General features: G+C 31.7%; 3 protein-coding genes across 19 annotated transcripts; 1 reads left to right on the forward strand and 2 right to left on the reverse strand.

The window, feature by feature from the left end:
- The first annotated feature begins 2,712 nt into the window (after positions 1-2,712).
- Positions 2,713-6,584, forward strand: LOC107949007 (transmembrane protein 53). 4 transcript variants are annotated; one of them, XM_016883703.2, is made up of 6 exons: positions 2,713-2,868; positions 3,655-3,766; positions 3,955-4,840; positions 4,955-5,060; positions 5,663-5,868; positions 6,095-6,584. In XM_016883703.2, the coding sequence occupies exons 3-6, from the start codon at positions 4,104-4,106 to the stop codon at positions 6,360-6,362; spliced, it is 1,317 nt and encodes a 438-aa protein (XP_016739192.1). In that variant the 5' UTR covers positions 2,713-2,868; positions 3,655-3,766; positions 3,955-4,103; the 3' UTR covers positions 6,363-6,584. The 4 variants fall into 4 exon arrangements, with proteins under 4 accessions (XP_016739192.1, XP_040967494.1, XP_040967493.1 ...); XM_041111560.1 differs by having other exon boundaries at positions 2,732-2,868; positions 3,396-3,766; XM_041111559.1 differs by lacking the exon at positions 2,713-2,868 and adding an exon at positions 2,889-3,476.
- Positions 6,585-8,324: 1,740 nt separating this feature from the next.
- LOC107949006 (transcription factor SRM1) lies at positions 8,325-12,538 on the reverse strand. Of its 14 annotated transcripts, none has more exons than XM_041111564.1 (5): positions 12,208-12,534; positions 11,860-11,939; positions 11,150-11,256; positions 10,573-10,983; positions 8,325-9,181 (listed from the first exon to the last, which is right to left on the reverse strand). In XM_041111564.1, exons 4-5 carry the CDS (start codon positions 10,947-10,949, stop codon positions 8,695-8,697), a joined length of 864 nt encoding a protein of 287 aa, XP_040967498.1. In that variant the 5' UTR covers positions 10,950-10,983; positions 11,150-11,256; positions 11,860-11,939; positions 12,208-12,534; the 3' UTR covers positions 8,325-8,694. The 14 variants fall into 14 exon arrangements, with proteins under 14 accessions (XP_040967498.1, XP_040967496.1, XP_040967499.1 ...); XM_041111562.1 differs by having other exon boundaries at positions 12,145-12,470; XM_041111565.1 differs by lacking the exon at positions 11,860-11,939 and having other exon boundaries at positions 12,208-12,538.
- A 3,199-nt stretch (positions 12,539-15,737) lies between these two features.
- Positions 15,738-20,429, reverse strand: LOC107948075 (mitochondrial import receptor subunit TOM40-1). Its single transcript, XM_041111576.1, has 11 exons — positions 20,043-20,429; positions 19,190-19,271; positions 18,978-19,077; positions 18,771-18,866; positions 18,609-18,659; positions 18,299-18,364; positions 17,842-17,943; positions 17,169-17,237; positions 17,008-17,091; positions 16,209-16,304; positions 15,738-16,015 (listed from the first exon to the last, which is right to left on the reverse strand). The coding sequence occupies exons 1-11, from the start codon at positions 20,182-20,184 to the stop codon at positions 15,962-15,964; spliced, it is 942 nt and encodes a 313-aa protein (XP_040967510.1). The 5' UTR covers positions 20,185-20,429; the 3' UTR covers positions 15,738-15,961.
- Positions 20,430-21,800: the final 1,371 nt, after the last annotated feature.

The following is a 21,800-nucleotide window of genomic DNA, read 5'->3' on the forward strand; positions in this document are numbered from 1 at the left end:
GCTCTTGTGAACAATTCTGCTCTTTATGCTTGTTCAATATGCTTATGCATGCATTTATTTGTTCATGTTGCTGATAAAACAGCATGGAGTTTGTTACTTATAAGTCATCTTTTGCTCTTAAGAGTAAATGACATTGTTATTACTATCATTGAACCACAAGTGAAGTGACAAAGTACTTATATTCAAGTCTTTATTTGACATCAATTTTGGGTTTAATTTTTGAACCCCTTATCCTTACCCCCTTATAGCCCAAACTCAGTCAATAAATATTAGGGTAAATTACATTAGTAGTCACTCTTCTTTTTTGGTCATCCAACTATGAAAAGTTTCAAAATGGTCACTCAATTATGTTTTTATTTTCCTTTTTTGGTCACTAAACTATGAAAAGTTATAAAATAATCACTCAACTATATATTTTTTTTCTTTTTTGATCATGAGTGTGCAAGTAAAAATGAAAACATCCAAAAATCCAAGATAATTGGGTGATTAAAGAAAAGATAAAACCTGAATAATTGGGTGATCATTTTGTAACTTTTCATAATCTGGTAATTGAAAAGGAAAAATAATACCGTATTATGACTACTAATCTAGGGTACCCTAGATACTATGATGTCAAACACATACATATTCAGTATTTAGCTGATTTGGAGCACCTTAACTTTTAAACATCCTTGGTTTTGGCCATTTGTGGCACATTTTTAATCATTCTCGAAGACAATACAACAATTATGACATAAATGGTACAGCGAATATAAGAATAAGTGACACGAAAGAAACAGTATGGCATCCACTGCTCTTACTTAAACCTAATAATGGCGGGGTTGTATTAATGTGAAATTTTAGGTTTGTTTTTTTAGGTTTAGGTTCGGTTTAATTTAAAAAATAGGTTTAAAATTTTGCTCAAATTTGGTCTAAATAAAAAAATTAAACATAAGCTTGACGCGGCTTATTTGTATAAAAAAATTTATATAGTCTAAAATTATAGCAAAATTAATAATAAAACAAGAATTATAAATATTCAAACAATACTAATAAAATAGTAATAATATAATAGTAAAATGATAGCAAAATAATATCAAATGGCAACAAACAATAGCAGAATAATAGTAAATAGTAGTGAAAAATTAAGCAAATTTAGATCGGGTCTAAGCCAAAAAATCTTGTTCGAATCCTAACCTCTCTAGAAAAAGAGTATTATTTTTTGTCCAAGCTAATTTTTCAGATCTATCTTTTTATTTAAATTCTTCCGCCTTTTAAATTTAAACGAATAATCCAATTAAATGTACAGTAGTTAATAAATCAGATCAAATGTATTGTAGTTTATAAATCAGGAACCTTAGCCTTTTTTTCCCTTCTTTCTCGATAATTTCATGTATGAATATGTTGTAATACAGGGAATATGAATATTAATCAAATATAAAGAAAATGGTATAAATTTCATTTACCAATAATTAGATACTTTTTCTTTTTTTAATAAAGAAAACATCAAGACTATTACAGTCCTAATAATAAATTTAATTTATTACACCAATTTTTTTTAATATTTTACAAGTAATTTTAAGTGAGTAGATTTTTTTCAATCATGTGAATTTTCTTCAATTAAAATATAGGTAAAAGGCCTTCTCCCATCCTTCTCAATTTTTATATTAATTAATTGGTCATTCTCAAAAAAAGAAAAATTAGAAAAATTTAATCTTTGTCAATTTCGAAAGTGAACATCTAAGGACAATTAATCACAACATTAATGTCTTTTTGTCAATTGTGCATAATTTTGATTTGTATAATAATAAATTTAGCCCTTAAATTTACATATTCTAATAATTTTGTCTTGATGTAATAAGTTTAGCTTCCAATATTTGTGTAAACGTGTAAATATTGAGGTTAAATTTGTTCTTATATCAATCAAAATTATGTATAATTGACAATGTTGTGATTGATTATCCTTTAATTGCTCACTTTTAAAGCTGATAATGATTAATTATTCTGAAGTTCTAAGGGTTAAATTTTCTCAATTTTAAAATTGAAAAAGATTGAAAAGATATAAGAATATATTTTTAAGGGTAAACTATCAAAATAGTCACTTTTGTTCCCCTTAAGTTACATTTTAGTCACTTATGTTTGAAATGTTATGTTTTAATCACTTCTGTTAACGTGTTGTAACATTTTAGTCACTAAATCGTTAATTGCCGTTAACAGTGTAATGGTAAGATGACGTGACACATTAAATCATCATTTCAAACAAAAAATTTAAATTAAATCATATAATTGGCCCCCATATTTTTTTGTTTTAGAACACTTTTTTTTATGTTCTTTTAACTTTTCCTTTTTCTTTTCAATTCGCTTTTACTTTCCTCCCTTCTCCATCTCTTTTAACGTAAAAGAAAAAAATAAATTTCTCAAAACAAAAAAAATATAGGGACCAATTGTATAATTTAACATAAAATTTTCATTTGATATGATAATTTAACATGCCATGTTAGTTTACTGTTACACCATTAACAACAATTAACGTTGAATGATTAAAATGTTATAATATGATAACGTAACATTTAAACATAAGTAATTAAAATGTAATCTAAAAAAATAAAAGTGACTATTTTAATAATTTACCCCATTTTTAATATAATTTTTATTTAATATATTCCAAAATTTGCATCAATTATCTTTTTAATTGAGAGCGTAGAAATTATGGGGAAAAAAAAGGAAAAAGAAAAACAACAAAAATTACAGAGAGAGGGGGCGCATTATTTCCGTCACGAAAATCGAAACCCAAACCGCAAAAATCTTCTCTTCATTTGATTCAAATAAGTTTAAATACCAAGCAATCTAAAATCGCCTTTACCATCTTCAACCCTTTAAGAGTTTCAGGTGACTTCTTTATCCTTCTCTCTCTCTCTCTCTCTCTTGTCTTCTTCTTGAAAGCCTCATCTTAATCCAAATCTGTATAGTATTTTCCATGGCCTGCATTTCTTTTTTCATGATTTAGGGTTGCATTTAATTTCTCAATCATCGTAAACCTTTTCTCTCTTCGCGTTTCGATTTCCATCGTTTCATTTTTTTGTTTGTTTGTTTGTTTTTTGTGAATTCGTCTGGCAATTTGAAAAACCCTTTGGACTTTTCTTTTTTAAAATCATTGAATAATGAGCGACTAATACGGTTATTCGTGTTCTTGGCGGTAACTGAGTTGTGGCCGAGTTGACTCGGTTGCCGTTTTTTCACTTTTACAGGTCTTCCCTTTTCTTATTTTTTGTTAGTTGTAATTTTGACCGCGTCACGTTACATCCAATGATCCAAGATTCTTTCCTTTAGGTCACTGCGTTTATTTAATTTGATTTTCCTATATTACCCCTAACCTAACTTTTCTATATTGAAATCTCTTTCCCTATCCTTTTAAGGGTCCAAAAAAAGGGGAACCAACAGGGCAAAAGGGTCATTCAATACATTATCAATCCCTGTCGTGCAGGGTTGAACAAAAGGCACGTGGCATTCAATTAGTGGAAATATTTTTGAGCAGGCTGATTCTGCAAAACACCCCAAGCACGCGCTGTTTTTTTTTTTAAATTATATAACAATTAATTATTATAACGACTTTCATGTTTTGTGGCCTTCTTTTTTTTTTTTTGGTTGAATGAAAAAAGTTTCCTTTTCTTGCAGTAGGAGACTACAAAGGAGGGTTCTTTGGTCGGTGTTTGATATTGTTCGGGCTGTCAATGTCCATTCTTTGACAGCCCGATTTTTTGTCAAACCCCTTTTTAATTTACACAAGGTAAGAATAGGAAAAGAATATACAGCAATAGCCATCGAATATGCCATTGCTTTGACAAGTGCCAACCTTGGCTTTTGCTTATTTGCTTCTTGACAACATTTTCTTGCTTTTTTTATTTTTCACGTTTCTTATTTATCTATTTGATTCAATTTCTTGGGGTCATAAATGGGTTCTCTTTATTTTCGCAGGTGATCCTTGTTTTTGTTTTTTCTTTTGTGTTTTGGCTTTCTGGGTATTGATCATGTTGAGTTTTTTTATGAGTTTTGGATTGGGTTTTTAATGTTTGTTTGTGGGCTGGTTCATATTGGTATGGTAGTTTGTCTTTTGGGTTTTCAATATGGGTTCCTTGTCAGGAATCATTCAACGTCCTCTAGCAGCCGCTGCTGCGTTGGCCGTGGCTTCGGTCTCTGCCGATTTTAGTGTTAAGCTTCCATCGTGGGATACTTGTTCAACCTCTGAACAAATTCGAACTTCAATATCTAGTTCCTTACCGGAGCCCAAGTCCTCATTTGTGGATCATATATCAGCTTCTAAGCTTGCAAACTTCTCTTTTGTTACTAGAATCCGAGTGCCTATCCCAAGTGTTAAGTTTCCGGTTCCAAATTCAGGCCGGGATTTTGTTCCCAAAAGCTCTTCTATTGCTTCATCTCCGGTGCTGGTTAATTTATACAAGTCAGCTGAGTTATCTAAAGCATCAAAGCCTGTTGCATTTAAACACAACATCCCTACCTCATCCCCTGATGTTTTATACAGATGGCATTTGCCAGAGCCATCTGCCATTGATGTTTCTGGGAACTCTGATTGTTCGACAGCTAAGTCTCGCACAGCTGTAGTCTTATTAGGATGGTTGGGGTCTAAGCAGAAACATCTCAAGAAATATGCAGATTGGTATACCTCCAGAGGCTATCATGTCATTACCTTCACCTTTCCAATGATTGATATTATCAATTATCAAGATGGTGGGAAAGCTGAGAAGGACGTCGACATGCTTGTTAATCACTTGGCTGATTGGCTGGAAGACGAGTATGGGGAAAACCTGGTTTTTCACACTTTTAGCAATACTGGCTGGTTAACGTGAGTTTTCACTCAGATAACTACATTTTTTTTGCATGTATTCATTAGGATCAATTTGATTTCTGTTGTTTGTGCTAATTACCTGAACTGATTTTTGGGCTGGAATTGTTACAGATATGGAGTTATTCTTGAGAAGTTTCAGAAGCAGGATCCTTCCTTAATGGGAAGGATAAGAGGTTGCATTGTGGATTCAGCCCCTGTTGCAGCCCTTGACCCTCAGGTAAACGATGTTTGAAGGTGTTTTACATACATAATTGACTTGATTAACAAAACATTATCTTACCAATGTAAAGTAGATGCATGGTGGTAGCGTTTTATGTTATAACTTTCTCAATTCTAGTAATAATCAAGTCTATCAATAAAATGGTAGTTATAAGCTATTTGAGAATGGGAATTTATTTATATGAAAATGCAAAATAGGTTAGGATCATTGACCAGTCTGCGCTTAAATGTTGATAAGTTTCTAGTGTCCCTTTATCATGCTTTGCATTTAGGTGGATGTTCCCAAGCAAAAGCATATTGTATAATTGTTGGTGATCGTCTAGTACTGTGATACATTAGTTCTTCGTGATTCTGTTTTGTGCCATTATATCATTGGTAGTTCTCATAGAAACCAGAAACTACTTTATGCCTGCTTTGTCCTTACATTGTCAATGTTTTCTACAAGAAATTTGGACATTGGCATTGGCCGGAACATACTGTAGATTATATGTTTATTCATTCTTCTGGAGTTCTTTATTTCTTTTGCTTTTAAGTTTGGAGTTCATGTTTCTGATCAATACACTGGAAATGCTTATTGGCTTTTGTTTTTCGAATTTTTAGGTCTGGGCTTCAGGTTTCTCAGCCGCTTTTCTGAAGAAACATAGTGTGGCAACAAAAGGATTTCCAGGATCAGTTGAACCTGGTATGGGGACATTAATCGGCAAAAAAGAAGTCTCAGAACCGAAGCCTGCACTAACTGAAGCTGCTTTGCTGGTGGTCCTGGAGAAGTTCTTTGGGGTGGTTTTGAATTTTCCTGGTGTTAACAGGTAGTAATAATAATCTCCTCAAAAATTGGTCACGAAGGAATGAATGTTTCACTATTTCTAATTCCATACCTGATGTTTGATTCATTCAAAGAGCTTTTCATTAGGCCAGAATTATCAATTTTTTCATTCCGGGAAGAAGTATGCCCGATACAAATACTTACGATCCTAGCCGGAATAACCTTTCCGCTTTATATCTAACATAACTCCATCTCATTTCATCTTGCAGGAGGCTTTCCAATGTAGTAGGCTTGCTGTCATCTGGACAACCTACCTGTCCACAGTTATATATCTATAGCTCTGCGGATCGAGTCATCCCTGCCAAACGGGTGGAATCGTTTATCGAGGAGCAGAAGAGATCCGGGCGTGAGGTTCGGGCATGCAACTTCGTGTCCACACCTCATGTTGATCATTTTAGAAATGACCCGAAACTGTATACAAGTCAGCTCAGCCGGTTTTTGGAGGACTGTGTGCATACTTGTTGCAAAGATTCTTAAGTAAGTATCGCCATCGAAGCACTGACTAATAACCCATATTCATAGACAAGGTGGCATTAGGGGAGGAATAATAAACCCATCAATTTTTATATGAAAATTCATTCATTCATAAAGGTCTCTCCTGGTCAAATACTACTCATACTCTTCTTTTGCCTTGAAAGAATTTCAAGATAATTGTTTTTGTAAAGACAAGCTACTTTAATCATATTTGAATTTCCATAACATCTTTTTTTTTTTTGGTATTAAATTTAAGTATCTTGAAAATACTTTAATATGCTAAATCTTTTATATTCTCAATCATAAGAATTTAACGCAGAAATGAATTAATAGCATGCAAAGTTAGGGTTCAAAAGTGAGAACCAATGAGGTAAGCAACTGACCCTCTTTCATACAAGATTTTTTCTCCTCAAACTCAACATAGTCTTGTCGGTTCAACATTATCATGTCGCATCAGTTCTAGAAAGCCATGTGGCTCTTGTCCGACTTTTTAGTTCTTTTAATATTATTTTGTAATGATTGGTTTAATATTTTGAGGTATATGACTCCAGATTCTACTTTAGTTTTCATATCATTTCAGTTAATAATATTTGGGTATTATTTTTATTCTTTATATTATTGGAATAAAAATCATATAATTACTTAATTGATTGATTTTAATTGAACTTATTTTAAATTTTTTATATTGTATTTTGGTTGAAACATGTGGATTGGAATTATGATGCAATTGATTAGTTAAATAACATCAGATGAATAATTAATTTAAATAAATTTATTGTTTTAGGTTATTGCTTAAGGATCGACTCTTTTGAGAGAAGTTTTTGAAGTGTTATCTGTCAGTCAATCAATGCGGAACGTATTGTCTTAGGTTTAGATTTTGTCTCTTTAACTTTGCGGAAAGCCCTGCTGGTTCACGAAGTTGGAACGCTTTGGTTGGTGGAGAAAGTATATACTTGAAGGATGTGCAGATAATTAATAGTGGAAGATGTACGCGCGGAGATCGAACCATCAAACAAGGCATAAGTAGCCTTTTCAAGGAGATATGGTACCACGGTTAATATTCTGCTCATGCTTCAAGTATGTGTCTCTTCCACCAACTGAGGTCCTCCCACTTTGTAAACCAACAAGGCTCTCCATAGAGTTGAGAGACAAAGCCCAAACCCAAGACAATGCATTCAATTGCTGAGGACCGATACGATTGCCTGATTGATGATACTTTAAAAACTTCTCTCAAAGAATCTATCCCCTCAACAATTAGAATTTTGATATAAATAATCCTCATTGCCACCCATGTAAAGCTTCAATCGGAGCAAATGAAACTAGATCAATTTCTTTTTGGAGGATTCTAATTGAAATAAATTATCTGAATAATCCTTGCCCTTACTCGTATCATTGAAGGCAGCTCCTAGAAAATATTAAATTATACCTCTTAATATTATTAGAGACTGTAAAATTCGATGAATTTCAAATCAATCCATTTTGAATGGAGCATTTTTTACTAAAAAAAGTGAATATAAGTATGAGTGAATATGGTAATTGCTTACTCAGTCCATCCCGTCCAACTATTTAATATACTATTTTACTCTTGTATATATATAGCTATTACAATAGTAAAGTTGTAAAAAGTTGTTAAAAAAAATTTCATGTTTAAGTATTCACTTGCTTTTAAAAAGATTGAAATATTGAAAATAACTAAAAGAATTAAAGTGGAGCGGGATGAGATAAAAGAGGAAGCAACATTCATATAGTGGTAAGGTAATGTTTAAAATTATACATACGAATGGTGGGGCAAAACATCTCAACTATAGAGTGATGATAGATTAACATCTTCTCCGATTTATCATCCTATTAACAATTTTGTCCATGTAATAATTTTTTTTTAAATATATGGGACGTTTAAAACTTCATTAAAAAGGATTTTGAGATATACAAATACAATACAATCGTAAAAAAAAAATAAGCATATTCGAATAACTTTCCTGATATAATAATGCATCGACCAAGTTTTTTTATACAACATTTTTTCCCATAAAATTCCTAAGCATCCACCTAGTCTAATGCTTATGGTTGCACTGAAAAAAAAAATAGGTGCCAAAATGGTGTCCTACCCATAAATCTGCCACATTTTACATTTTCATTTTTCATAGTTTCTTATAAAAAAAATACATGTAAATTGTCTCCCTATGGCTTATTTTAGATTAAATAAATGACAGACATAACTTGTGCTTGCAATTAAGCAACTTTTATTCAGGCTGAAATGGAAAACACAGTGACCTAATATCAGCACAAGCAAAAGTAGCCTTCTTTGTACATTTTGTAGCTAAACATCATTGTATTACCTATGAGCAGATGTATAAGGCATAGGGTATGTCACGGGTGCACCTGGAACCACTGCTCCTGGTAATGTTGCTCTGACTCCGTAAGCCATATGTGCCGGAGCAGGAAGGTTCACTGGCGTGCCAACTGCTGAGATGAGGGGACCTATTGGTTGCCCCATAGTTGGAACTCCATGCACACTGATACCGGGTGGTGCAACAGAATGTCCGAGCGGCTGTTTGGTTGATTTTGCTGCAGAACCCACAGATGCGGTGCCATTTGATTGACCAGTGATCGGACCTTGGGGTGCTGAAACATCCCCATTGCCAACACTGGTAATGTCATGGATGCTAGATCGCCTTTGATCTTTGTTCATTGAGTTCAATCTAATGAAATATTTTTGCGCATGACTTGCTACTTGTGTTGGCGTTCTTGTGACCACAAAGTTCCGGGATATGCTTCGCCAGTCACCTTTCCCGTATTTATCCAGACCAAGAAGAAATAACCTGTTTTTCAAGATTTAAAATAAATAAATAAATACAGTGACTAAACACCATCAAAATCATAATATTACAAGCTTATTTGTCAAATTAATATCAAAAGACGTCTCACATTCAAGGATAAGTATAAACAGTATTGAAATGAAGATAGAATAAATCCCACAGCCGTTTACATTGGGGGAAACCTCAATTAGTTTTAAGCTGGATATGGATAGATGTTTGACACAGGTATGTTCAATTTTTTTTCTTATTTGAAGGGTCATACACGATACTCATGTCTGAATATGTGTCTGATACAAATTCTGATGACAACTTCAATGTTCAAAAGCCACACATGCAACCCATAGTTATCTCAAGCTGTTCAAAATTACAGCAGTATTTAGAAACCTAATCACTTAACACAAAATTTACTTAAGCATTAACTCAGCCAAAGTACAACTCAGGATTATTCGAGCCTAGACAACCCCAGAAAACTAGCATATCTATGAAAGCCTAATGTGTATTTAAATATTACCAATGTCTATATGATAAGAATTTGTCTCTTCAGATAGACTTTAATAGAGCCACTACAAGGAACATTTAACTCCAATCCCCCTACATACATTTTCACAACCTTCAAAAAGGCTAACTGTTACTGATAATAGATCGAAAAGGAGGGGGTACTTTAATTGCAGCATATTAAAGCATGGAACCTACCTTTCCTTCCTATCCAAATCTTCCAAATAATCTCTCAGCACATATCAGTTAAAACTTCAAGGGGATCCCCTAAATGGCTCTCCCGATCTCAAACTTTCCAAGGCCTCATAGAAACAACTCTTAAAGAAGATTATGCAAGTTAAGGGAGAGCCTCCGGGAAGTCGTTTTAACAGTGTTACAAAACCAGAGCCCGTGAGAGTTGCACTATCATGAGTGCCCATGTTAATTCGAAATCTACAACATTATGACAAGCTACTGACAACATCACCATACCATAGCAAGTAGTCCATAAGTTAAGATTTATGATCAGTTTGTCTTTGTTTGTTCCCTTTCTTTTAAAGCAAGATCTCTCTTCCATGTTCCCTTCGGTTATTTCACATCGTTTCCAGATTTATTATTCACAGATCCCAATGACTTCAAATGCATGTAGAGCTTCCTTAACAACAGTCATGAAATAGAATTTTTACTGGAAAAAATTAAATTTTGGGAACTTTCTAAAAAGAATCAAGGATTCTATATATGAAAAGGACAGGAGAATCCAAGACAACCAATACATGACAAGCACACCAAGTTAGTATAAACACTAAGTACTAAAGCTCTACAAGGAAAAGTAACTTAAACAAGATTCTTCTAAAGGCATATAATCAATCTAAAATGAAAACAGAAAAATAAAGAATTTTAAACCATTAAAAGTTATTCACCTGTGCTCATCCTCTGTCCAAGCAATCCCCTTCCGACGTTCTTGATCTGACCTTGAATTCTTACTCCCATGATTTGACTCACTGTTACAATTCCCTGAATGGCTGCTCCCCTTCTTACCAGCTCCTTCATCTCCTGCTGAACTCTCGGAAGAATTATATGGCGGCAGAGGCACACAACCAGATTCAATCCGGTTAACATCATCCTCTAGAAGCTCATAGTGTTCTTTAATCTCTTCCAAAGTTTTTCCAGGTACATCAGCTGCAATTTTCTCCCATCGATCTGAAGAGTCCTCAGGATAAGTTGCAAGAGCATTCTCAAATGCCTTATCTTGCTCCCTACTCCACTTGGAGCTGCTATCGGCTTCCTCCACGGTCATCTAAGCTTGTCAAATCAGCTATCCAGAATATCACCTGCAGGAAGAAAGAACTGAATTCACCAACAGTCGAAATCACTATAGCCTGTAATCCATCTCCAAAAGGTCTTCGAATACTTAAGTTAAAGGAAGCAGGGATATCAAGTAAATGAGCTATGCAAGAACAGAGAAAAAAAACCCAGAAAAAGCCAAGGAAGCTTAACTGGAGCTCGAAGTCCAAGAAAATTCAGAAAGCCCCAGAAAAGTATGTGAAGAATTCAATAATGTTTTGCTCAACGATTCAAAAATTGGACTTTTGTGGATTGCTGACCTATTGATGAATGAAAAGGCAACAAAGTGTTAAAACAAAGAAAAATATCTCAAAACCATAAAATCTAAGATAGCATATGGCAATTCAAGACATTATTTAAAAAAAAGGAAATTAATATGTGAATTCAACAATAACATGATTAGGGTTTTCGATTGCGAAATATATGAAAGGGACAATGGAAAAACCAAATTAAAAAAAAAAAAGAATCCAGAAAGTCTATGCATATAGACTGAGAATTTAAATTGCCATTTCTAAATTCAACAAAAATCTCTGCAAACTAAAACCTTGTTTGATAACAACAGCTTTAACAATACAAAACCACATAACAAAACTATCCTCTTTCACTTCAGTTCACTCATTCACTATTTTCCAATACTAATTAATCAATCAAAAGAATTACCATGAATCTAGTTCAAATCAGAACCAAGAATGAAAATCGAATAGAAAACTGAAAAACCAGAATTTCATCTAGTAAAATAAAATAACCCTACCACTACCATAAAGGTTTCTTCAGAAATATCTGGTAATTTAATTCTTATTCAAGATACCTACACAGTAACTTCAAGAATTTAACTCAAAAAAAGAAGAAAAAAAAAAACTTACCCCAGCTTTGTTGTCTCCTTATTTAAACCTAAAAAGTGTTCACAACAACAGTAGAAAACGCCATAAAAATGAAAGACCACCTACAACTCATGGAAATGGCACTATCAAGATACTGACACTTTAACCCAATATAAAATAAACTCTTTTTCTTTCATTCTAATTATATAGCAGCAGTAAAAAATTTAGGTAGAAGAAAACAAAAAATGGTTTAAAAGGGAAAAAAAAAAGCTTTAAAAAAGGCATAATTATTGAGAAATTTACGAAGGGTAGACAAAGAAATTATACATGATGGTGATGGGTTCTTATGAAATATCCAGAAAGATGCAGAAATGGTAATTGGTCCATCACCTCCATGAGATTACTGGCATAGAAATTGCCTCACAATGGAATCTGCAATTCCCATTAATATCTGACAAAGAAAATTGGGTTTTTTTTCTTTTCTTTTCTCTGTCTTTTTTCTTCCCGTTTCTGAGACACCAAACAACCAAAAACAAATTTAGGTGTCAGCAATAACCATAAACAGTTGCAGAGCATCTATAATGATTTGACTATAAAATCATCACTTTTTCCATTGTGGTGTTCTTGCATAGTGACAAACTTAAAAAAAAAAAAATCAAAGCAAAATTTGAATCTTTGCCAAAGTGTAAAAAGAGAGTAAAATTAGTCAAAATGCAATGAATGAGCAGTTGAGTAATTTGGACCTGTTTTGTTAATTACTTTTTAAATAGTTTTTATTAGAATATTTTTTTTTAAAAATTACTGTAATAAAATTACTTTGACATGTTGAATTTAATTTTTATGATTTTGAATATGTAATTCTCTCATTTTAGGAAAAGAATATTATTTGTTCATTTATTATGAAAAATGTTTTATTTATGATTTGACCCTAAATTATTTCTATTTTTAGTATTTAAACTATTATTTTCATTCCAATTTGTCTAAAAAATTATTCGTGTCTAATAAAGAATGTGACACGTGTTATGTTCTTATTGGAAACTTTTATTTTTGGGGGATAAACTAGAATGAAAATAATAATTCAAGATGTAAAATGGAAAAAAAAAAGTTTAAATACCAAAGTTAAAAGTGCGAGTATAGTTCAAAGGTCTTTTTTGACAAATGTTGAGGTCTTGAATCTTCAAGTACTCGAGTCCAAGTTATATTGTATGCAATTGTCATAGGAATGTATTATCCAATTATATTTCAATTCTTTGAACATGTATTTGTGATTGTATTATACCTGTGGTTGTATTATACTTGAACTTCTAAAATTTTAAAAAAATGGTAAATTTTTGTCAATTTAACAATTTTTTTTTTAAGTTTCAAGTATAATTACAACTACAATATGATTGCATGTACAAATATCTGAATAGTTATTATCAAAATTAACCATTACAAAACATGATTGAATCGATGATTGTAATAATATTTAGACTTAAATTAAAATAAATTTTATCAAAATCTACATATGATATTTTAATATGCGGAGAGAATCGTAAGATTTTAAAAAACTTAAAAGTCACGAACTTACCATCCTATTAAACTAAGACTTTTTTACCTTCATTTTAATAATTTTTTAAACTCCTCTTAATAAAAAAATTTGATATTTTTAGAATTGTGCATTAAATCTATTTATTCAAATAAATCAATACAAAATTTATTTTTTCCTTTGATTTTTAAAAAATTTTAAATTGAAAAAGAAACACACTTAAACGTAAACGCTTTTAAATTCACGTCTTTATTGTCACAATAATTTTAATGGTTCAATCAAAAAAATTAAAAGGCAAATAAAAGAAAAGTAATGATGGGAACACCAATAACATGAAATGATTAAATTTTATCTTATTTAGATAATTTAAATTAATAAAAACAAGAAAATAAAATTTAATCATCTTTAATTAATTAAATGACGAAAAGGAAAAATTTTAATATAAAGTAGCATTGTTCATGAATCGAGTCATGGCTTAATTCTAAAAGAAATCAAACTCAGACATTCAATCAACTCTTTTTATTGTTCAAATATTAAAAATATATTTTTAGTTTAATATTTATATTTAAAAATATTTTAATTATTCAAATCGAAATTGGATTGAGTTAATCTAAAGCATGGAAAATCTTTTTTCAAGCTCGGCCCATAGATATATTTATCATATAGTACATTTTGATCCCTTTATTTTTATTATCAACATAAAAATTCTCATTTGTTAAAATTTAAAAAAACACACACAAAAATGATAATTTCAATAACAATTGAAAAAAAAACAATTGATTTTATGATACAGATTTAATTAAATGAAAACTTAATATAATTTTTTATCTAAATTTGATAATTAAATTTATTTTAATACGTGAACTTAACAATTAAGTTCATTTTTGTTCCTGAAATTTTTTTTTAATTTGCTATAGGTTTAGGAAAAATGTCACTTGACTTAAAATTGTTATAGTATATTTTAATTTAATATCACATCTTTTAATTTAAGTCCATCCCCACAATGTTTTGAATTTTGAATTGGTGGTCAAATCGATCAAACCACCAATTCCTTGTTCAATCGTCATTTAACAATAATTAGATAAACAAATTTAAAGAAGTAATAAAAAAATTATAAAATTAATTCAATTGTCGATTCAATTGATTTTTTTTGTCTCAGTTCAATTGGTTCCAAGTGGTTTCAAGCGGTTCCCCCAAAGATCAATCCACCTCCTTTTCCATACCAATATACTAACCAATTTTCAGTCTAACCGATTTGATCAACTAATCCGATTCCAACATGATTATATTCTCGTAAAATTAACTAAAATTTTCAACTATTACATTCCCATAAGATTTTGCTTTATTTTGCATTTGAACGATACTATAAAATTAAAAAAATTGATTGAATTAGTAAAAAGTTGATTAAAAAAATGAATTTAAATATTTAATTTTGATAAATATAATTTAATACAATGGATGTCTATACTTATATAATTTACTTTTTCTTATTTCAATCACGTGTCTGATTAAAATTTTAATCATGCTCCCTTTACTATAAAAATGGAAAAATATCACTTTATCATAAGTAAACTCAAGTCATAACTAAAACCAACGGATGGGTTGGAGGAGCAATTGGGTTATTATAACATTGAGGTTTTAAAACCAACGGATGGGTTGGAGGAGCAATTGGGTTATTATAACATTGAGGTTTTGTTTGGATGCTTAACTATAATTCTAACATCGTAAATTGATTTTCCATTTACCTTTTGGATAAAATCTAGACTTGTCATGAAAAAGAAATAACAAACCAGTCATATATCGCCACGTGGATAATAGTTCACGGGACTTCACCAAGCACGTGACGTGTGGCCCATGGTTTTAATAATTGCATTTTATTGTGTTTCCACTTCCCCCACTATCTTCACACTCAATTTTGGGGTATTTCTTCACTTTTTGCAACCATAAAGTTTGATTATTTTTCTCAGTGATTAATCAAAGATTTGAATAATATTCAAATTTAAATATTATAATTATTATTAATTAAATTTTAGCTCGACTGACATCGATATTATTATTAATACAAGAGAGCGTGAGTTTAAACGTACTGAAGAATATTATCCTTCTACTTAAAAATTTTAAAAAATTATAGATAATTATAAGCATTATATTAATTTAAATAGATATGATAGAAAACTATGATAAAATTGATGTTAGAAAAAAAATATAATTATTAATTTTAGCAGATTCAAGCGGATATCAACTCTGAAATTCTCAATAATCTAATCCTAATCCAAATCCAATTTAATAATAATAAATAAATTCGAATTTAAAGCAATTTTGTAAATTGGAATATTTATACAAATGGTAAATATCCAACCAACCCCTCACCGTCACTCCACTTTGTATAAAGTAGTAAAACATGACAAATTGCATTATTAATTTAGCAAATGTTACAGCTCTAAAGGGTTAAACCTGCCAATACCAAACAATAGTTAAAATTGCCACAGCAGTTTCCTGCTGAACCGCTAACAAACAACAGTTCCAAACTACAGATTGAGTTCTTTAATATTCAACCATACTCTAAATGGTGATAAAGGAACATTCTTCGTTCGGGTTTTCTGTGTCGAAATCAAATCACCCGACAGTCAATCCGAACCCAAATTTATAGTCTTTCTTACTATGATCTATCTGCAAAAATGTAATTCCGGCATAAGATGCTAAGAAACACGATTCCGAGGGATTGAATCAACTAAGAGAAACCAAAGTGCAAAACAAAGGACTAATGGCATCATATCATATTCACAAGCAATAGACAAAAGGGAAAAACAAACTAGTCTCCAAGTGGATAATTGCTGATCTCTTTCTTAAGGAAGTTACTTACCTCCGCAGAGAGGATGATATTTAGGCCCATATTTAACCGCTCTTCAAGGTAAGCAGTAGTGCATCCATTAGAATCAATCTTCCCCCTCAAGCGGCACTGAAAATGTGACATTGATTAACCGGAATGAATTACACAATCATCATTGGTCATCTCTCTCACCAACCACCCCCCCCCCAAAAAAAAAAGTGGATAAACTACACCAAAAGTCACTGAACTGTTAGTAAGTATACGTTTTAGTCGCTCAAGTTTAAAAAGTTTTTATCTAAGTCACTGAACTATTTGAAATTTTTTATTTAAATCACTGAGCGCATTAAGTTTTTTTTAAAAAAAGAATTCAGCTAATTAGCTGTAAGCAACAATTCAACAATCAGTAGATGGATCAGTACACATTAATGAGCAGAATAACATACTTTAGATCCAAGTGAATCTAACAATTAGTACCGGAGATCGAAGAAGAAAGTTGTTTAGATTTTGATTCTCTAACTGAATCGCAGAAAAGAAAAAAAAATGAGAGCTTTTAATTGATGTAGGCGATTTTAATAGCTCAATGACTTCAATGAAAACTTTCGAATACATCAATGATCAGTTTGTAACTTCTCGAAATTGAGTGACTAAAATGTAAACTTACTAATAGTTTAGTGACATTGGGTGTAGTTCACCCAAAAAAAACCCTTCTTTTTGGATGATATCCAGGAGATAATATAGCGACAGATGAAACAATACATATATATGCTGACATGTATAGACATGCAGGAAAATCGATGCACACTAATATTGGAAATTTAGCAACCAAAAATACCTGTCTAAGGATGTAATCATAGCCCACACTTGCCGTCACGTCTCTTGTCATGTAGTTATACATGAAATCTGATGCTAGAGAAACCTTGATAGAAATAGAACTGAATAAGAATGACTAGGAAACAAACTGCAATATTGTAAGGAGGAAAAACGAATTCTTACCTTCTCAGAAACTTTCTGAACATAGCTCAAAGCAAGCATTCCGGTACTTGCAACTTGCCCTGCAGCTACCTGGATCCAGAGAGTGCTTTGGTTAGTCATTGCAATTGAATATTTCTAGCAATAATATTTCATTTCCATGTAAATAACAAGTTCCTCTTGGCAGGAGTAAGGCAAAAAATATGGTGGGGGAGAAGCAAGTTAACTATTTTCTTGATTAAAACTCGGCTCTGGAAGAAGATTGCCATCAAATATCTAAGGACCAGAGGGACAGTAAATCTGAAAATCTAGGAACTTCAGGAAGAGGAGGTAAAACCCTTAACTTAGATACTTTTCAGGCATCCATAACGCATATACCAAACATTAATCACTGTATTAACCAGTTCTGAATGCTTATTCAGCTTTACCTTCAGAAAGCATTAAACCATGTCCTTGATTCCAATGACTTGGTCCGCCACTTCCTTATTTTGGAAATGTCATAAGTCATTGAAAAGAAAGGAGATCCTGGTTCTCACAACTTGGCAACCCTAATCAACACTTTGGTTAGGGATTTAAATAACATCCCTACTGCTGTAACAGATCTAGAAACATATTCAGAAGTAAAAAAATCTCCCACCAACTATTGCACAAAAAACATTGACAACTCGGTGATAAAGAAGAAACCAGGCTAAATTACCATCTTATCTGTTTCATATCGGGCAGCATATCCAAGGCCTGACTTCCGGTGCTGACCAGCCCAAAATACTTCACCAGCTAAGGATAAATGCGGTGTCACACTCTGCATAAATATGGCTTAGATTCAGTTCATTAATAACGATGGAATCATAATTGCAGGATTAGTGGATTCAGCTGAAGATTGACAATGCATGCAACTGCAAACAAAATGCCAAATGCAGAATACCTTCAGCAGAGAAAGTCTGGGTTGCTTCTACCATAATTAGTATATTATCTTATAGTATGTTGAATTTAAAAAAGGAAGATAAACCATAGCAGTGCATAGATCCATGTGATACTGAATCTAAGCATAAAAGTCAATTTTCTAGGTACTGAAAATCCAGTAACTTGTCCATTCTGCTAAGTTCTTCATCTGTCTACTCAATTCAACAAATATAATATGGCTTCATACAATTTACCTGGATATAACTAGCTCCAAATAAAGCACCATTTCCCATTTGAAACTGAGACCTGTAGTCTTTACCCTGTAAAAGGAAAACAAAGATGTCACAAGACAAAAACCAAGCTTGTATCCATGGCAGCAAACACCCTAAGTTTTCTTCGCCAGCACAAAAATAGCTCTCCATGGTCCAGATGATGAATAAACTCAAAATTAAATAATAAAATAAAAAAGAATATCATGCATCACACTCACAATGATGGGAAGCAAAAATGCATACACAGAACAAAGCCAATTAACCAAGATAATATATTTTACAAGTGACTAACCTTGTAATCAAAGTTGACCATGCCATGTGACATATGGGGCTCATTTGTGAGCTGCAAAGGAAACAGGAAGTTATCAATTAGCACTAGCTTACACATGAAGATAACATATATTCTGCATGCAACAAAAAAGACAGAAGATCAAAGAATGAAAAATTAAATTGCCTGAGCATTAGCCTTCACAGAAAGATTGTCTGTCAAATCCCATTTCACTCTCGCATTGACTCTACCATCAGTCAGTACCCTCCCAATAAGCATCAACTGGGAAAACCACGATGGACCCCACTTTTAAACCAACTTGTTAAGCTAAAATAATTCAGGAGGATAAGAGAGTCAACTGGAAGAGTAGCGATAATGAGAGAAGCAACCTACATTTGGATCAATGAAGTTGGCACCAAATTCATAGTGAGCAGTAGGAATTTTAATGGTTTCAGCAGATTGAGAAGGAATTTCTGTTGGGCCCATAAACACACTGAGAGATGATTGTGGTTGAATAATTACCGTTATTTATTAAAATAGAAAAGAAAAGATACAATAAAAGCAAAAACTCAAGGACTCAAAGGAGTTGAAGGAGTTGAAGGTACCTGTGACTCAGTGAGAATTTCTGATTTAGCCCTTTGGTGAAATCAAAGCGCAATCCTTCAAAAGTTTCTGGCTTCAGAGACACTGCCAGACATAGTCAAGCTATAAACATTAAGTTTTGAAGAAAAAACCAACAGACTTCAACCACAACTTTAGGTCATTCTTCTTTCTCCACAATAACATTGCTAAAAACGCATTGCAATACCTTAGAATTCAAAGCATGTAGAGATAGATATATGATTAGACACATAATCAGGATATAGAAGAAACAAATTAAGTGCATATACCTCAACATTACACATGATCACAAGGTACATCAAATGTGCATAAGGTGCAAAAGAAAATAATACCCACAAGAGAAAGAAATTAAGTATACATTTCAAAGCACTCAAGGAGGAAAAAAAAACCTTTAATTGTATGTCAAGTACTTAACATCTTGCAAACAAATCATAGTAGTTTGTTAGTCTCAAAAGCTTTTATAAGTTTTGCCAATCACAAAAGCTTTCATAAATTTTGCAATTTGGATTTGATCAAAAAGAGAAAACTAAGTTTCGAGTTTAGCAACTCATGCAAAATTTATCAAAAAAAAAATCATTTTCACTAATCAGGGTTAAACTAGGGTTTAAAGAAAAGGGCTTAACAAGCACACCAAAAGCAACACCTACAGTCCTTCCATTTCCACTAACTTCACCATTTCTGTTCAAAATGATAAACCATGAAAAGTTACATAAACCAACAGAGATCAAGAAACAACCAAATAAGTCATAATCTCAACACATGATCACAAATCATTGAGATAAGAGAAAATAGAAAAAACCCCCATTGATGAGAAAGTGGGAAAGGAAATAGACTAACTGAGAGCTTCGCGTTGGAGCTCTTCAAAAGGAATAGGACATGGGAGATTCATGTAATCGGTTTTCTCCTCAGCTTTGGTATGTGCCGTTTTGGATGCCTCGGCTGGAATTGCGGTAGTACCTGAAGGTAAAAGCCCCGCCATTTGTCTCTCCTTTTAAAGTAAGGGAAATTGCCACCAAATTAAACAGCCGCCGGCGCTGAGTGTAGTAAGATATAGTGGGCGGCACAACCGCAGGAGTTGCAGGTTTGCGGCTGTCGGGGAAGGCTTGATATGGGTTTTGCCAGGGTTTTATCTACACTGGATTTTATTTTACAATAGGGTTTCTAAAAGTGTAAACTACAACCAAAGTCACTAAATTATTAATAAATTTACAAGTTACACAAATTCAAAAGCTTACAATAGGGTTATTTTTTCAGCTTAATGACAAAATTGGTCACTAATATTTGCATTTTTGTCAAAATAGCTCTAACTGTATTTTTTAATATTTTTTTGCTGTCAACCTTTATTCTTTTTTTCAATCTGCTTTTTCTAACAAATTTAATAAAAGCATCATTAAAAAAGTTAAGAGGGATGATATGAAATTTCATAGGTGGAATATTTTTAATAAGATATAATTTATTATTTAAATAACTCAATAAGATAATTATATGTAGAAAATAATAAATAAATAATGCATTAAATTAAAAAACTCTTAATTTAAAAAAATAAATATAATTATCTAAAAAATAAACTCAATAAAAAAACTTATCGTTAAACAAACATATTAAAAATTGAAACATTAAATTTATTCATTATATCTGTTAAAAAAAACAGATTGATTCATAACATCTATTGGAAAAAGCAAATTGAAAAAAAGGAATAAAGGTTTATGGCAAAAAAAATGTTCAAAAATACAATTACGGTCGTTTTGACAAAACATATAAAATTTGTCATTAAACTTTACTATTTTATCCATACAATTAAGTGGCACTTTTTTAATTAGTATAATAACAAATTTAATCCTCAATTTTTATACTTTGTCAATTTAACCTTAATTATATATATAATGATAAAAATTGTTTTGTTTTAATTAGAGAATTCTAATACTTAAAATAAAAAATCAAAGTAAATAAAATTTTTGAAAATAAATAGGGTGAGAAAAAATAAGGGAAGATTGTTTTTAAACCCCTGTTCTTTAAAAAATATAGGAAAAAAAATAAAAACATTAAGCAAAGTTATTGGTTCTCTGTTTTTTAATTCTTTCCTTTCTTGACATGGCTTTTTTGTTATAAGAGAATAAAAAATTCATAATATAATTTGTTTTTGACTAATAATTTTCGAAAATAATTTAAATGAATTGAAAATTTGAATTGAGTCTGAAAAATAAAATATTATAATATATTTTGTTTTTTTTTTGCTAAAATTTGGTATCATAGTTGATTTCACAAGCCTCTATAACATTCAATTTTTCTCGTTCAATCTCAGAGTATCCATTCACTCGAAACTGATCTGCCTCCATTTCTACTTTCTGTAAGTGGGCCCGGGCCTTTTCCAGCCATTTAATAGCTCACCGCGTAGTTCTTAATTTCGAATAGTATTCAAGATCCTCTCTTTTCTATTATCAATAGTTTAAGATGTTTTTCAATGACATAGGATTTTAATTGAAGATATTACTAATTTGGTTTCGAAAAACATTGAGAAAGCGTGTAATGAGATAACCGTTTTTTGTTCTGTTTTTAATTTGTTATTGGATTATATTGAATGATAATTTCTTTATT

The sequence above is a fragment of the Gossypium hirsutum genome, chromosome A04 (genome assembly GCF_007990345.1).
Source record: "Gossypium hirsutum isolate 1008001.06 chromosome A04, Gossypium_hirsutum_v2.1, whole genome shotgun sequence".
NCBI classification, from domain to species: domain Eukaryota; kingdom Viridiplantae; phylum Streptophyta; class Magnoliopsida; order Malvales; family Malvaceae; genus Gossypium; species Gossypium hirsutum.

Coding starts and splice junctions, on each gene's coding strand:
- LOC107949007 (XM_016883703.2), top strand. CDS start 4,104: ATGGGTTCCTTGTCAGGAATCATTCAACGTCCTCTAGCAGCCGCTGCT. Junction 4,841..4,954: donor AGCAATACTGGCTGGTTAAC/GTGAGTTTTCAC, acceptor GAATTGTTACAG/ATATGGAGTTATTCTTGAGA. Junction 5,061..5,662: donor TTGCAGCCCTTGACCCTCAG/GTAAACGATGTT, acceptor TCGAATTTTTAG/GTCTGGGCTTCAGGTTTCTC.
- LOC107949006 (XM_041111565.1), bottom strand. CDS start 10,949: ATGACCGTGGAGGAAGCCGATAGCAGCTCCAAGTGGAGTAGGGAGCAA. Junction 9,182..10,572: donor TGGACAGAGGATGAGCACAG/GTGAATAACTTT, acceptor CTTGAAAAACAG/GTTATTTCTTCTTGGTCTGG.
- LOC107948075 (XM_041111576.1), bottom strand. CDS start 20,184: ATGGCGGGGCTTTTACCTTCAGGTACTACCGCAATTCCAGCCGAGGCA. Junction 18,867..18,977: donor CCAACTTCATTGATCCAAAT/GTAGGTTGCTTC, acceptor TGGTTTTCCCAG/TTGATGCTTATTGGGAGGGT. Junction 16,305..17,007: donor ATGATTACATCCTTAGACAG/GTATTTTTGGTT, acceptor TCACATTTTCAG/TGCCGCTTGAGGGGGAAGAT.